This window comes from Peromyscus leucopus, chromosome 4 (genome assembly GCF_004664715.2).
Source record: "Peromyscus leucopus breed LL Stock chromosome 4, UCI_PerLeu_2.1, whole genome shotgun sequence".
Classification (NCBI taxonomy): domain Eukaryota; kingdom Metazoa; phylum Chordata; class Mammalia; order Rodentia; family Cricetidae; genus Peromyscus; species Peromyscus leucopus.
Genome location: NC_051066.1, coordinates 56,322,714 through 56,339,761, shown reverse-complemented (window position 1 = coordinate 56,339,761; position 17,048 = coordinate 56,322,714). Strand labels below are relative to the sequence as shown.

The following is a 17,048-nucleotide window of genomic DNA, read 5'->3' as shown; positions in this document are numbered from 1 at the left end:
CTCCTCTGTTTTGTGTCCTGTTTTCTTGTTTGTTTTAGGAGAGACTATCTCAGAGCAGATTCCCTGGTCCTCTGGTTCTTAAAATATTTCTGGGGCCTCTTTCATGATGTTTTCAAGGGCTATAGCTAAGAGGGTTTGTGTTGTAAATGTATTCATTGGGCACAGGCATATATATATATATATATATATATATATATATATATATATATGTATGTATATATATATATGTAAACTCACCTTTTGTATTTTCTTTCTTTTTTTCTTTTTACAGTTGTGGATTCAGTTTGTTTGTTTTTCTGGAATACTTGTTTTTCTGGTGTTTGGCTTTTGGAGTTCATTCCATGGTGTGGGTATTAACCCCCATTTGATGTGTGGTTGATGAGGATTTTTCCCATTCTGTATGCTATCTTTTCACTTGGGCATTTGTTCCTTTGCTGGGTGCAGGCTTCTGAGACCTTGCAGACTGCTGAAAACATTTCTTTAAAAATCACAGCCAGCTACAGCACTTACAAATGATCCAGAGAGGCTGCTTTAGTAAAACTTTACAACCTGATTAAATCATTAAATTAGAAACATTTATGAAATTATTATCTGTTATTTTATAATTTCATACTTTGGTGGGTGATTAAATGTCCAATTATGCTGTTAAATTAGATTCTTTAGATGTTAATTGTATTTAAATACTAATTATTTTAACTGATCTGATGGGTGGTAAAAAGTAACTTGGTCTATCGGATGAACCAGCTCCGGTCTGCCTCTCCTCTCTAGCTTGTTCACTCAAGATCTAACTAGTGTTGGATCCCTTATTATCTAAATACTGAAGTATGGAGGTGACCTTTCCACCAGCAGACGATTCTTCCTGTTAATTGCTGTTCCCTTCATTTTAGCTGTTAGAAAAAGAGATACATTTACACTGGCAAACTGTAGGTGAATTTAGTTTTACTTTAAGTCGAACTGTGGCATTAGAATTATTTATATCTTTAGGAGAAAAGATCAGTACACATATGTTTTTGTTTGACAATAAAGGGAAATCAATGAGTTTTAGTATAAATCACCTAAGATAGAATGTCACCACCTCAGCTCTGCTGGGAACTAGTCAGATCTTCCGTGAAAGGCTTTTACCACCCTGTTACTCATTAACAGGGTACAGTTTACCATCAGAAGCTCTTAAGCACTATGCCTAGGGAGGAGTTTGTTTCTCCTGTTTGTACTTTACCTTTCCAACAGTTTGGTTGCTCTCCTCTGTGAAATACTTGTGAATATCTACAAGACTGTGGCAGGATTCTGGGCTCTTAACTGTGTTGAGCACCAGGCCATTTCCATCGCACAGAACTCAAAACAGCACAGATGTGAGTCTGGGGGTGGCGTCCCTGCAGCTCTCAGGAGCCTTTGTTTGGAGAACACCCTGATTAACCCCCACCCTTCATGGTTCATTGACTCACTGATAGATCAAGTTTAAACTAGTACATATTAGCACATTTGTTACTAACAGAGGAGCAGTTGGCCATTCTGTTTTACACTGCTGGTTCCTTGCAAACTGGCGTGCTAAAAAGGTCTCTACTCCAGAGTATGAATTGAGAGGTTACCAAGGGACTGAGAATCCAGTCAGCTGCATATTAATGTTGACTCATGCTTCTGTTTAAATCTTGGATTATCTACTGGGAAGATGCTTATACTGTTGTACAGTTATGAATAAGTGATCACTGCCACTGTGAAATTCATTTTTTTCCTAAGGGTGGGGATTTAAATGTCTCAGTATAGTTTTCTATTAATCAGTCTGTCCCTTGATGAGATCCCGACTCTGATGCCTGGTGTTGTAGCAGCCTGAAGTGTTGTTGATCAATGGTTGGATTCTGTGTAGCTGCTGATCTCACATACATCCTCATAGTGTTTCTATATTCCCATCTTCTGTGAAAATGTTTCTGTTCAGTCCAGAAGGCATGCCTGTTTTCTCATCAAGAAAATAAACTATCTCCCTTTCTGTTATATGTCCTGTGAGTTATTCCTTTTCTTAAAACTCAAAGGGCCATGTCCTACCTGCCTCACTTGATTTTCAGAGTCTCTGAGTGCTTTTACATAGTTACAGTTCTTTTCATGGAAAATAGGCTTGCAGAATCATCTGGCAGTATTAAGTGGTGAATTTTGCCTTGGCTTCATTGCTTATCAGTGCCATCCTCTTGGCCACCTGCTTCTCGGCATCCTGAGATGATGAAGGCCGAATGCCCAGTGGAGCTGAGGGATATCACACTGAGTCTAAGACAAGGACTGAAGAATGGAGGCTGCTTTCTGGGGCAAACAGTTTCATCCATACTAAGGGAAGCATTTCCCCCTAACTCTACTGCTCACATTGGATTATATCTGTTTCTGGAAAGTGAACTGATTTAAGCTCTGATCAAAAGGACCAGTATTTATTTCCCATGCTGCTGTTAATTTACAAAATAATTTGCTAGCTCTTAAATATTTTCTACCAAATTTAACTTCATACACAGAGGATCAGTATGAGATAAAGATCGAGTTGCGTTACCATGCAGTAAAGAAGTTGTTACTTTTCTCATGCTTAGTACTCCTTCCAATGAATTTAGATGTCTGACACAAACCTGTTTTTGATAAACCTTTGGTTCTCCATCAAATATTTATCTTAGCCATTTCATTTTATTTTAGGAATTAACATAAGTGCTTTATGCTTTTTAATCTGTTTTATACCATTGCAATTTGGAAATTATTCTGTATTACAGTTGGTCAATGTTAATCTCCTTAATTAGGTTTCTTTATTGCAATTGAAACTTCAGTTTTATAATTTTCTCTTTTTATTCCTGGATATATCTTGAACATCTACTGTGTGCCAGATAACTTTTCTATAGACCATTAAATATAGCAGAAAGCAGAATCACAAAGCTTTTGACTCAAGGGGATTCTGTTCTACTAATACAAGAGGAACTGAAAATAACAAATAAATATATTTCCAGTCTCTCAAATGGTGCTGTGTGTTACCAGGAAACAGAAAAGAAGTGTTTGTCATTATGACTTTTTTTGTGATAATGGAGCATACATGGAACTAAACAAATCCTCTTCTCCCCTGTGTTACTTTTAGGCCAGGGTATTTTATCACAGCAACAGAAAAGGGACTGAAGCAGCACCTGTATTTCCATCCCCTTGATTTCATAGTTCCTCCTGCTTTCCTATGTTTGTGTTACACATAGTAGCAATGTGTTACAAAGTAAATGATAGGCAGTGGAATAGTTCCAACTGAATACTTTGAAGTGTACCTCTAAAACCAGACATTTTACTAATACCCAGATACAGTTATCTCCCAAAATTGCTTGTTGTCCCTGGTCCATATAAAAAAGCTTCTGTTTTCTATAATGTATTTTTACTTAATTTCTATTAAGAATCTCCCACTTAATTAAACACATGTGAATGATATTTCCTCTCTTTTCCCAGCTGTTGTGTTTTCTTTGGCATTGACTTTGGAAGAGCCCAGCTTATTGGTCCTGTAGACACTTTAGTGGATGTAAGGGTTACTAGAATAGCTTATCTAAACATAGATTCCTGGCCTCCAGAAATCTTGGTGCACCGTATCTAGGGTGCTTCTTTCTAATGAAATGCCAGGTGATGCTTAGAGTAGTTCTGTGATTATACTGTCCAGTGGCTTCTTCACGGTACCGTGTGGTGATATTGTGTCCCTCAACATATTGTGCACCCTAATAAACTTATCTGGCATCAGAGGACAGAACAAGCTACTAGATAGACACAGAGGCCAGAAAATGGTGGCACACACACCTTTAATTCTAGTATTCCAGAGGCAGAGATCCGTTTGGATTTCTGTGAGTTCAAAGTCATACTGGAAACAGCCAGGCATGGTGACACACACCTTTAATCCCAGGAAGTGATGGCAGAAAGGTATATAAGGCATGAGGACCAGGAACTAGAACCTAGCTACACTTTTAGGCTCTTTAGCAGCAGTTCAGCTGAGATCCATTCAGATGAGGACTTAGAGGTTTTCAGCCTGAGGAAACAGGATTGGCTGAGAAGTTGGAAGGTGAGGTTGGTTGTGGCTTGTTCTGTTTCTCTGATCTTTCAGTGTTCACCCTAATACCTGGTTCTGGGTTTGTTTTTTATTAATGAGACCTTTTAAGATTCATGTTACACAATATTGCTGAGGAAAAGAGGTGAAACTCTGATTTTATTTATAGTCTGTTCAGGAAGTTGATACCAGCACGACAACACAAGTCTGCAAAGGGAAAACTGGCATCAGCCTAGATGGTACTGTTAGCATCGTGACAGTATATGTCTGATCAAAAGCCTCTGTGGGAAGACACTAAGGTACTCCTCTTAGATTCTAGAGTTGACAGGACTGCACTTTATTATCAGTGTGGCTAGATGGGGCCCACACAGGTGGGACCAACCACTGCACAGAGAATCTGGAACAAGTAGATTTCTTGAACAGTTGGAAAGAGGCAATGCAAAATGATCATTATTGCTGATAAAAGTAAATGTTAACCTAGAAAATCTTAAGTGGTTACAGGGAAAACCTATGATGGAAAGTGGGAGAATTAAAAATAGATTATGTGCAGAAATCAATAGTTTTGATTTCTATAGCCAAAATTAAAGTAAGTAGATGGATGGGAGGAAAGTTGTATTGACAGCAACAACAGAAAAGATAAAACAGTACAACTGTTCAACATTTATCTGAAAATGGTCAGCATGGTACTGAAGGGATAGAGAAGACTTATTTGGAAATATATGTTTTTGTATAAAAGAAATTGAACATCATAAAGTCTTTAAGGTAATTTTATTTTAATATAATCCTGTAAGATACCAGAAGGATTTTTGGTGCTAGATAAATTGATTTTAATGATCCTGTGGGATACAGCTCAAGCAAGCACTTAGCCTGTGCAAGGCCCTGGGTTCAATTCCTAGCACCCAAAACAACATCTACAACAACCACAACAAAATGATATTGACATGTGGCTAAGTGAACAGGTCTCAGACTACATAACTCAATAGATACGAATGCTTTTAGCATTTGTGGACATCTAAGAGCAACATTTAACTCTGTGCCATGGGGCTGGGCTTGTGGCTCAGTGACAAGCTCATGCTTCATATGCATGGGGCCCTGTGTTTAAACCCAAGCTCAAAACAGTGAAAATCCAAAAAAATGAATCAAAGAAACAAACATCATCAGGGTGAAACAACTGATCAGTTAATGAATTATGTTGGGTCAGGTGGATTGCCTACCGAAGAAAAAATAAAGTCAAATCTCTATTTTGTTTCATCTACTGAAATAAATTTCAGATAGGACTTTTAAAAATATGAGATTGAGACCACAAAAGTATTAAAAGAAAAGTAGAAGGTTTTCCAGTCTCTAAGAACTTTTATATATGATATAAGACTCAGAGGCCATAGAATAAATGCTAGAGAAACTCAATGATCAGTATATAAAACTGAGACATTTCAGCATTTAAAAAAAGTGTCATAAATAAAAACCCAAAGCAAAGGACACCACTTTCTAAGTCACACAACAAGCAACAATAATTTTCATACAGGCCAAACCACTGTAATAACTAATACAACCAAGAAAACACAGAAGACACTTCGTGAAATACCAGATCACAGAAAAATGAAGGCAACCCTTAAATATTTGCAGTTTTCCAACTTCTCTCGTACGAAAATGCTAAATTGAAACTAGACTGGAATAAACCTCCTAATTACATATCCTTTGTCAAAGATTAGAAAAGGATCCAACCCTGGCAATCAGAATCAGAGGCAGGCACTTTAACCAATGAGTCATCTCACTAGCACCGAAATTGTCTTTAAAATGAACACACTAAAGTAAACAAGACATATAGTGACTTAGAGTATATATGCAGACTGCTTGTGCGTGTACATGTATTTCTGGAAGGATTCCTTATGAGTACTTGCCTCCCAGGAAGGAAGCTGGGTGTCCTGGAACAGGCAAATTAAGGAGATTTTGAGCTCTGTTCCTTGTTTTTGCTTTCACTGGTCTACCAAAGGTCTCAAATACACATTTCCACTGAGGTTGTTTGTGGCAAAGGAAGGCACAGTCTTAAGCCCTCACTGGGATCTCGCTCCAGGTTTAGACAGTGCAGTCAGATGAGCAAGAAAAGCTATGGAGGTCTCTAGCCTTAGTCAACGCTGCTTCTCTGCTAGCTTTGTCTGTGGTTGAGGAGAAAGGTTCTTACAGCTCCACTGCTTAGGACCAGACCTTTCACCCTCCTCTCCAGTCAGAACTGTAAGCAGTGCTATTTCTGTCACAGGCCCACAGGAGACTCATTAGGGACATCATCCTCAAGGGCTCTGCAAAACTAACCCAGCACTGTTCTTGCTTTCTTCAACTCTAGAAACCTCCACTCTGTCCTCTGGGATAAATGACCCACCGTTAGCAAAGTCTACATTTTCACCTGCTTATCATACTCCTCCACACATGACTATTTGGATTCATTCTTGCCTTAGCAGTGACCCAGCTCTCCCGATGGCCTACAGCTCCCCCTGCAGTCCTCTCACGGGGTGACCGCCTGTACCATTCATCCTGGGAGATGCTTAGAGAATCTTCCTTCTATCTCTCTCCCTCCACCCCTGAAAGCACTTAGCGCTGACACCCATCCATCAGGCCTCCAGTTAGCACTGCTTATTGCAAGGGGTCCTGTACAATTGCCTGGGTCATGCTTTTTTTTTTTTTAACTTCTTAAAGATTGAAGCTATTGGCAGTTACTCTGCTATACTATCCTGGAAGTCATTTGATGCATGTTCTCTTAGTCTTGGTGTCCATTCCTTCAAAGCTCTTGAGTGTTTTACTTCAGCCACACTCTCCCATAGTCATTTTCTGTGATTGCTGTTCTTTTGGACATGGTCTCGCCATACAGCTCTAGCTGACCCAGACATCTTTATGGGGTCCAGGTGGGTCCTGAACTCACAATGATCCTCTTGTCCTTGCCCCTTGAGTGTTGGGATTACAGATATGAGCACCAATACCTTGTACATATTTATATTCATAATTCACAATGTACACATTCATAATGTGCCCCAGAGCCCTTTAGCATCACATGGAGCTTGTTTAAGTTCTTAGCTTCCCACTTCTACTACCCACAGTACTCTCACTCTCAAGTTCAACCCCCGCCCCACCGCCCCGCAGCCTACTTCATTTGGTCTTCTTAAGCCTCCTGATCTCTTCCCTCATAAAGCCCATCAACCTACTAAGATGATGCTCACTATACCACTAGTTCTTATACATGTTGTTTCTTTCTGTTTCCATGATGTCTACCCACCTTTGACTCCTCAGGACACTTTTATTTCAGGAGCCATATCTAAAGGTCATAACTTCTAGTCAGTTCTACTTTAAATATATAATCTAGTTTTTGTTTTAACATTGATTGCGTCCACTCCAGTCCAAGAACAACTGTCTTCTACTCAGAGTGTTAACCAGCTCTACTGACTTTGTTATCCTGTAGACCTACTGTGTTCACCTTCTCTATGGAGACCAGAGTGAGCCTTTAAAAGACAAAGGTTATATTACCACTTCGCTTAAAATTCACCATACATCTCTTTCTAAGCAACAAAAAATAAAGTCCCTGGAAATACTTGTAAGGCTCTGGGGGACCTGACTTTCCCTTCCAGGGAGTTATTCCTCACCTCTGCTTTCTCTCTGTCCTGTGCTGCAATTTTGTCCTTAGAACAGATACCTTTTAATCTACTCTGAATTCCTTTGTTTGTGTTCTGCCATTAAGATGTCACCTTTGTAAGGACAGGACTTCACTAATGAAGCCTAGGGTCCTCTGCTTCTACTTGATACACACTAGGTATGGGGGTGTTGGTGAAGAAATTGGGATCATAGGAAAATGGAGAAATTAAAGTAGGGTTTTAAACATCAACTGTTCAGGGACTGCCTGTTTAAAAAAGGGAAGAGGACCCTCAGGCTAATGTCCCACTGCAAGTAGATGGACCAGAGCATTCCTCCTGACTGTTGGTGCCTGAAGTTTAATGCCAGCTCCTGACTCTGCCATGGTTTAATGAGAGGTCCAGGGACAGCAGCAGTGTTTTCACTGGATCCAGAGACTCACAGGGCATGCAGCTGCAGGTGCTTCCATGTCCTGTAAAGGGGCAAAGTTTAGGAATATGTAAATAGCCTTCCCTGATTGTCACCAGATGATTCTGGTACCCATTACTTCTTGCCTGAATCAATTTTTCTAATGCCTAAAAATAAGATTATTATTCTAAGACACAATTTCCCTATTCATCATTTGCTTAGCGTCCACATAGCCTGTCAAGTTGAATGTTTAAAAAACCCAGTACAGTGTAACGTATTACTGTCAAGTCTCCCATTTTTATCTGATAGTGGAAGTCCCAAGATGTTCCATCAGAGATTTTTGTATAGATGGTACAAGCACTAGGTAACAGAGGAGCCTAGAGTAAATTGGGCACAGAGTGGTGAAGGGGATGGACTCTGGGGATGGCAAAGCAAGGCTCCTGGGAGGATGTGGAGTTTGGAGCCAGCCTTGAAAAACAAATGGTAGAATTTTGATTTTTTTTTTTTTAAACATCTTGGAAACAGAAACAAAAACCACCCGAGTGAAGAAGGGCCAGCTTTGGCATCTGATGCCATAATGGGTTGAGTTGTCATAAGGGAACTGAAACAGCCCCAGAAAAGCCTTTGTTGTATTAACACAGTTCTGTGTGCTCAGTTAGGCTGGTATCTAGAATCTCCAACCCTGGGCAGATTGTTAATGAATCAGATAGTAATAGAGGAATTCTAGGTATGTGGGTGGGGGAATGTATAGATGTAACCAACAGTCTTATTAAATAAGAAACACAGAACCAATGTAAAAGAGAAAGCCGAGAGGTCAGAGCTCAGAGCTAAAATCTCACCCTTCCTCCTGCGGTGTCCCAGCTTCCCGAAAAGAGCTATATCCTGTCTGTCCGTCTTTTTTATAGTATTTTGTTCTGCCTTCTCATTGGTCGTAAACCCAAACACGTGACTGCCTCGTCACTGTCTGTATGTACAGCCCCCCAGGTCTTAAAGGCATATGTCTCCAATGCTGGCTATATCCCTGAACACACAGAGATCTATGGGATTGAAGGCGTGTGCCACCACAGCCACACTCTTGCTATGGCCCTAATAGCTCTGACCCCCGGACAACTTTATTTATTAACATACAATCAAAATCACATTTCAGTACAATTAGATTACCACCACAGGAATGCCCTACTCAAATACTCTTTTCTTCAAGAGGGCTTTTCCAGACCCCTAAGAAGCAACATACATTCCCCCTATACACTCCCATTGTGTTCCATGTCTCTTCTGAGAGTCTAGAACAGTGGTTCTCAACCTGGGGGTCCTGATTTCTTGATCACGTTCATGCTTTCACAGGAATCACCTAAGATCATCCAGTATATCAAATATTTACAATATGATTAATAACAATAGCAAAATTATAGTTATGAAGTAGCAACAAAATTTATGGTTGGGGATGTCACTATAACATGAGGAACTATATTAAAGGGTCGCAGCACTAGGGAGGTTGAGAACCACTGGTCCTGACTGTCCTGCACTATTGATTTCTCCTTTAAAGCACCAGCTGCATCTTCTCTGACTCTTCTTTCTAGGATTGAACACAAAGGTTCAATGAGTCTTACTTGACTGCTGAATGTAAGAGGAGAGGAACTGGGTTAGGTTGGGTTTTACAGTCTCTGAAGGCCATTTTAAGGGGTCTGGGCAGTGTCCACAGCAGAGAGATGCCAGGGTAGCTTTGGAACAGTGAAGCATGGACAGGAGCTATGCAAACTGGGGGAGCACCCAGCACACAGGTGCCAGAGCCCTAAACCAGAGGGGATTGATGGTGAGTGACCCAGGTGGCCTGGAAGCTAGCAGGCTCCTCAGTGCTCACTCAAATACAAGAACTAGAAAAAGTGAGGCATGTGGTATGGATAGGGTCTCCACATGTGTGATCTAGAGAACCATGAGGCTTCTTATCTCCAAAGGTTTCTTGGGAATGTCCAAAGAGTTCAGCATGGTTCTGTCTATTCCTCATCTCAAGCTCTCCCTGAATTCAAAACAGTATGTGCTGGTAAAAGATGTTTATTATGTCAAATATCATGAGAGAGGAAAATATTCTCCCTAAGTGAAACATGAAACATAGGGTTTGATATAAGCGGACGTTTTCTTCCATTTATCTTTTGTGATGTTTTTAGTAAAAACGAATGTTAACTCCTTTTGTAACCTTAAAACTCTGTCTTCTGAGAGCCAACTTGCCATGAAAGAAATGGTTGTCAGTTTTCTTTTGGTTCCTGCCCCTTCCTAACAACAGACAATTGGCTCTGCACCTGCTCCAAGTGGGTTCTCAGTGCCAAGCCTCTTGCCCAGAAAATTGCAGTATCAAATCTCAGTCCAGACTGTGAGGCAACCCATCACCACTGGCCTCTAAGAGGGCATGCCTTCCGTCCCTAGGAGAAAAGCACTTTCTTCCCTGCCACCTTCTGGGATTTGAACTCTGACCTCAAGTCTCCTTTCAGCCACCAGTATGCACCACACTGCTTGATAACAGTGACTCACCCCTGGTTGCTCAGTCTGTCCCTGGAGTCACTGGATAGGTCAGAGGGCGGTAGACCTGAGGTCATTAGATGCCCAGTTCCAGTGTAAGTATATACCTAAGGCAGGAAAATGCACCTTTTTGTTTGTCACAGCCCACAGCCTGACTCCACAAAGAAGTGCCTCATCTGTGAGCAGGTCAGTGTGCATCAGTATTGCTTCCATGTTTACAAGTTGCTATTGTTGATACCTTTCTTTCTGAACAACATGCTCGTTATAATGCATGGCTTATTTGAAGAGGGAAAGCATCATCATGTTTGGCCTCTAGGTAAGCAGATGGCTAAAAAAAAAAAAATAAAGCCACACTCAAGCAAGAATCTAAGATACAAATAGCAAATGCTATTTAGAGTCATGTATGATATTCTGATGGGCATCTAAGCTTACCTGTTTTCGTTTTAGGTTTCTCAAGCAGACCAAAGGCTCTAAAGATCCTCCTCAACCCTCAGAGTCACAGAAAGGAGTCTGTCCAAGTCTATTATGAGAAGGTGGAACCTCTGCTGAAGCTTGCGGGGATCAAGACTGATGTGACAAGTGAGTCATTTTCCCTCTGTAACTTTACTGCTGAAGACTCCACAGGGAGCCCACACACTCTTCCTTCCTAAGCACAAGCAGCTGCCCCTAGCAGGAAAGCTTTCTGCATGTGTCCTGTCGCCAGCTCCAGAGCTGTCCTGCATTTGCTTTGCTTTTTTATTGTGCTATTGTGTGTTGAAATATCAATATTTTAGACCTCCTTCACAGTAGCAATTATTAGGTGTTGTTTGAAGGAAGTTATGGCTTTTGGCATCTTCAAAATGTTTGCTATATTCACATTTCTTCCTAATGCTTTTCTGTGGCTCTTCCCTTGGGTTGTTTTTGTTCTGACCCTGACCCCTGCTGGTTAGGTCAAAATGAAGCACCAAGCTGCTACTTTTAGTTGATTTAGGAGAAACTGGGAGCTTGAATCCTTTGTGGAAACTAAGAGTGTGTTTAGCTACTTGCTAAGGAAGACAGGAATTTGCTAATCCCCAAATTAATAGAAAGAATGTTAGTAATGTCTTTTTGGACATTTAATATTTGAAGACCAATTTCCCCTGCTTTATTAACACTCACCATATGCCCAGCTACTAGGAAGGGTGGACACTGCCTAAAGCCAGAACTTTCCTGGCTTTGTTTATATGGCTTCACCATGGCAGAGGGAATCTGCTGCACACTGTAGTCAGTAGAGTCTATTATGTAATTAAGCCGCACGGGAGACAAGCCCAGAGTACAGTTGGAGTGTCCTAGTCATAAGGACATGTTTTGGGAGGAGGGACCTGGCTTTGCTCAGCTGTGACAGACAGAGATGGGTCTCATAGTGTTAACCAGGTCTTTGAAATGCAGTGCATTGAAGTGCTCAGGTGGAAGGAAGTTCCTCCCTCTAGTAGGTTTGTAGGAAGTTCATTCACCTCAAAGACATCTGCCACCATGAAAGTTAAAGGCCCCCAACAATGGGGGCCCATGCCTATAATTCTCGCACTTGGGAGACTGAGGAGGAAGACTATGGGTCTGAGGTCAGCCTGAGCTACATAGCAAAACTCTGTCTTATTGAAAATAAATGAATAACAAAATAGCAGCAAAAGAAAAAAAAAAACTACCTCAAATGAATTCCTGAATTAAATGAAGTTACAGTGGAAAAGTTAGTTTGTTATGGCTATAACTTTGGTATTACAGATGATTCACAAAGGAAACACACACTCCAGATTCATCCCTATTGTCTATGGAATAGTTCCAAAGATCAGAATGATTTGAGGTCCATGTTGGGATGAGACAATTAAAAGTTAGATGAATATCAAACTCATGAACAATCATTGTATTTTACATATGTGAACACTACTTAGGAGTTTGCATGGACATGACTATGTATCAGTTAGCTTCTGAATGTCTCATTGGAACCTAGTTACTGTACCTTGTATTTGGGAGGTTGAGGCAAGTATACCACTTGTGCCCAAGCTTTTGAGGTCAGCCTGACAAAGAAGCAAATAATCTCTGTGGCATTTCTTGCTCTGTGCAGAATGCATAATTATTGAGGATTCAAGCAGATACTTAACACTGAATATTGTGGTTTTGGCATATGCATAAAAACCTAAGTTGTCTGGAGGTGATACTACTTTTGATGAGAGGGCTCAAGAAAACCACGTGATCCAGATAATTCTTAAGAGGCAAAGGAGGCAGAAATGGGAGGGAAAAGGAGAGTAGCAGACATATTTAAGTGAGGGGACAGAGATAGGAGGGGTAGTGTAGAAAAGGAACCCATAATATCATGGTATCTTGGAAGTTTCTTATTTTGGCTATACCTCCATAATTTTGAATTTATCTTGAATCCGGTTTGTCTTATCTTCATAAAACAGTTGAAAATTAAATTGCAGCCTCTTTTTTTTTCTTACCTAGTGGGATGAAGAAAGGCACGTATATTATAAGACTCTAACATGCACCAAATTTTCTTTTGGTTTAATTATCTATGTTTCACACAGTACAGCTGTTTCCTTTCCTGGAACTAAGGGTAGATTCCCTCTTCATGAAGGCTTAAAAAAGATGTCTGAATAGAATGTGAGTCCTATTAAGGAAAAGGGGCAAAGTGGCCTTGGGAAGGGCCCCCAGCAATGTGTCCCACACAAGCCTGATTCCAGACATGGTTGAATCTTATGTTGCCCTCAGCAATTTGCTTATCACATCTTTTAGTGACTTTTTAAAAATCATGGTGTGATAATATGGTTTGGCAGAGATGAGTCAACCAACTGAATCAAGATTAAGAGAGGAAGAGGAAGAGGAGGAGGAAGAGGAAAAGGAGAAAAAGGAGGAGGAGGAAGAGAAAAAGAAGAAAGCTGAGGATTTTCTTCTGTATATCAGCAAAACATTTACATAAAATGCTCTCTTTTTGTCTCAAAGACTGAACAAACATGTGACTGCTGGGAGTGTTTCAGCTTTTCTGCCTACCTTGCTTAAAGTGTCATACAAATATGGTCCTTAGTTTAGGCTCTCATTTTTGTAAAGTTATATAACAGGATCGAATTTACCTTTTAATGGAAAGAAAATATATGAAGAATAATTCAAAAGAGCACACATCTACTGCATCCTATTGTAGTTTATTAGGGAAAGTCATACTGTGTCAGTATTTGGCCTGATTTGAATTTTTGCACCCATGTATAATACTTTTCCACCACATTTGTTTTAAACATAGATCTTACGCATTAATAAATGTATACTTCTCTCACTCTGATTTGTGCTGAAACTCTAGCCACTTCTGAATATAGATCAGCCCTTTCTGAAACATTTGAGTTAAAACTGTACCCCGCCATGCTGGTACTTCCACCGATGTAGGATTTTCTCTAACAAAAGCATCATCAAGGCTTCTGGAAATCCCTCGAAGAAACAGGCATTTATTCTAGTAACATATTGGTTCACTGGTCAAAGAGGAGAATGAACGGTAAGTCCAGCTAATATGTAACATATTTCTTCTCTCTGGCTCTCCAAATAAAGAAGATATTAGAGTTTGTACTTTTAAGGGTACCTTCAATCTCAGCACTTAGCGGGAAGAAGGTGGATCTCTTGAGTTCAAGGCCACCCTCGTCTACAGAGTGAGTTCCAGGACAGCCAGGGCTACACAGAGAAACCCTGTCTCAAAAAAATAACAGCAAAAAAAAATTCAGGAGTTTTGAGAGGTCATTGGGTGATAGGATAAATTTACAGAACAAAAAAAGTGGAAAAGTCAGAGAAGTAGATAAGTCCGAGAAAATAATTTCCTGGTAGAGTAGTGTGGTTGCACATGGAGAGGAACTGAAGAGAATATAGCTAGCATGCTGTAGGTGTTTGGCTCTCCCTGTGGCTATTCAGGAGCCTTAGCTTGGGACCCTAGGCTAGAAGCTGAGTGTCATGTTACTGAACAACTTTGATGTCCTTGAGTGCAGTCTCACTGCCTTTGTGCACACCAGCAAAGGCATGTCCTCCATGCCTACTTACGTATCAGCTGATCCAGCCCAAGGCCACATAGCTTGCTGATTAGGAGCACTGTTTGTATCACAAATCTACTTGTCTTCTTAGCTGGATGGTTTTGGGCTACTTATACACTGCACAATGCAAAGGATGTGAGAGCTGACAGTTACCTCCTGACAATTGTTATCTACTGTCGTTAATGTTGTTCATTGTAATAATACAAAATTAGTGCATTCTTCCTGGTGTGCAGTCACCATGCTCTGCGCCCTTCTGTGTATTCACAACAGGCACTTTGGTCTTCAGATACCCTTTGCTTTGAAGAAAGCACTAGACCTTCTCATGGTCATTGTCATCATCATGGTTGAAAGAGGCTTCTCTGAATTTACCCATGATCTCTGTCAGCTCAGAGCCCCTGGGGATGTCCAGTCACCAGATAATTCTGCCTCTTTGTGATGGGGAGCATTGTTCAGAAAGTGGAGCTCTTGTGGAATCACATTCTTTTTATGTGGTCATGCTCTTGGCTTCTGGTCCTTTGTGACTCTGTGTTCTTTTCTCGTTTGTTCTACGTGGCTCTACTTTTGTAGCTTTCTCGTTCCTTATTTCACCCAGCAGAAAACTAGGCCATCTGGAGAAATTCAGTCACAAAGCATGTGTATGGGGTAGGGGCATAAGTTATGAAAGGTGCTAGAAGTTGAGCGTCCTGGTCTGGGTCTGCTTTGAGCATACTGGGATGCCTGTCGGAGAGGAAAAAAATAGTATTTCAGTATCCTATCCCATAGCAAAATTTGAGTACCAGACCAAGACATGTTTCTTTGTGTCTAAATCATATTGCATCTGGTTTTATTTCAAATTCATTATGGTCATTATTTGCCCTGGACATAGTGCCCTGAGGTAGTAACGTTTACGTTGAAGTGGAGGCGTGCTGAGGTAAAGAGCAGAGAAGGGCAGGTTCCCAATCTCTAATACTGAAAGGACACAGAATGCCGACTTCATTGGAAAAGGAAAGTAGATGGGAAGGCAGTATCATAGTAAAGAAAAAAAAAGAGTTTTGTTGAGAAACCCTCTTCATGATTATTTGTGGTGGGATGACCATGGCTCTGTCTGAGTATGGAGCCCACAAGAGCTTGTCTAGTTACTTGTTTTGATTCTCTCTACCTTGCATAGTCATCACAGTTTGTCCTTTTCCCTGTGTTCTTTTCCTTTACATCACGTTTTACTAGTTCATGTCATAGATGCTTTTGTCACCAGAATATGTTAAGTTTCTCTAGAGGCTGTATATTTTATTCATCCTATTAAACAGTTTACACCTCTACATTTCTTAGTCAGTTTTCTTTCATTTGTTTCCTTTTTTGTTTCAGAAAAAAAATGTGATTTATTTTTTTAATTTATTCAATATCCCTTAAGATTCCTATACTTAGGTGTGTTACATTAGTATATAATCAAATGCCAGTTGAGATGTTAAAGAAAAAAAATCAGGATATTTTAACTCTCACTTAAATAAAAAAAAAAAAAAAAAAAAAAAAAAAAAAAAAAAAAAAAAAAAACATTTAGCCCAAACATAACTTTAAAGTGAATTTTATAATACATTTGAAAATTTTGTTCAAAAGTAAGCTTTGGCATAAAACTCAAGTGTGAAAACTTGCTTCACAACCTATGTGTTTCTTCATAACAACCTTAGTGATTTTGAACATGTGTAAGAACATTTATTACATTGCATTTTAAGATTGTACATGATTATATGCATATGGTTGTAAATGAGTTATCAGCACACATCTTTTATGATAATGTACCCTTGCAACTTTATTAATATTGATATTTTAAATTTTCTTATATCTTTCCTCTGATTGGAATTTATCAGGGATTTCGTTCTTGTGAATAAGCTTGGGGAGAATTACAATGTAACAATGCTGGATATAGAATGATTCTCTCAGACACCAAGACTAATAATTTTTAACAATACCCAAAAACATCATAGGAAAAGCTTGAACACTGCTGGCACCAGGGACAGACAGGCATGAAAGATTAATGTAATCTTGCATATAATGATGCACATTCTTACACAAAAAAAATCCATCCGCAGTGTCATGTCAGTCAGCAGAAATCTTTGATGGGTGGATACAGCTGGGCTGCCTCTTCTGGCAGGGATGCCCCAGAAAATGCTAAATGCGCTTGTGATGCTCGGTGCCATCTGCAGTGTGCCCACTCACCCTGTCTTCACTGGCATTTCAGTGCTGCACGGGATATTAGTGACTGTGGTAACAGAGATGCGGTGTGACAGACTCGTTTCCTCTGTGGACCTGGGCTCTGGTCCTGTAATGCCGGCTTCCCCCCGGGTTTGGGTTTCTTATCATTGGGCTGGCATTACTGTGTATTTTCACATCCAGCTCCGTTTTGTTTTTTTTTGAGTCTAGCATCTCTAGATACATGTTCTTCTGGTATGTAAATCTTATACTAACCTTTCAACTAATTTATTCATGTAAGGTTGCCAAAGTGATTT

At 40.1% G+C, this 17,048-nt stretch overlaps 1 protein-coding gene across 1 annotated transcript in view; it reads left to right on the top strand.

Moving 5' to 3' along the window:
• Cerkl (ceramide kinase like) overlaps nucleotides 1-17,048 on the top strand; it is a 96,252-nt gene that overhangs the window by 46,824 nt on the left and 32,380 nt on the right. Inside the window, exon 3 of the mRNA XM_028884599.2 lies at nucleotides 11,003-11,134. Within this exon, the coding sequence (XP_028740432.1) occupies nucleotides 11,003-11,134 (132 nt within the window). The remainder of the gene's footprint in view (nucleotides 1-11,002; nucleotides 11,135-17,048) is intronic.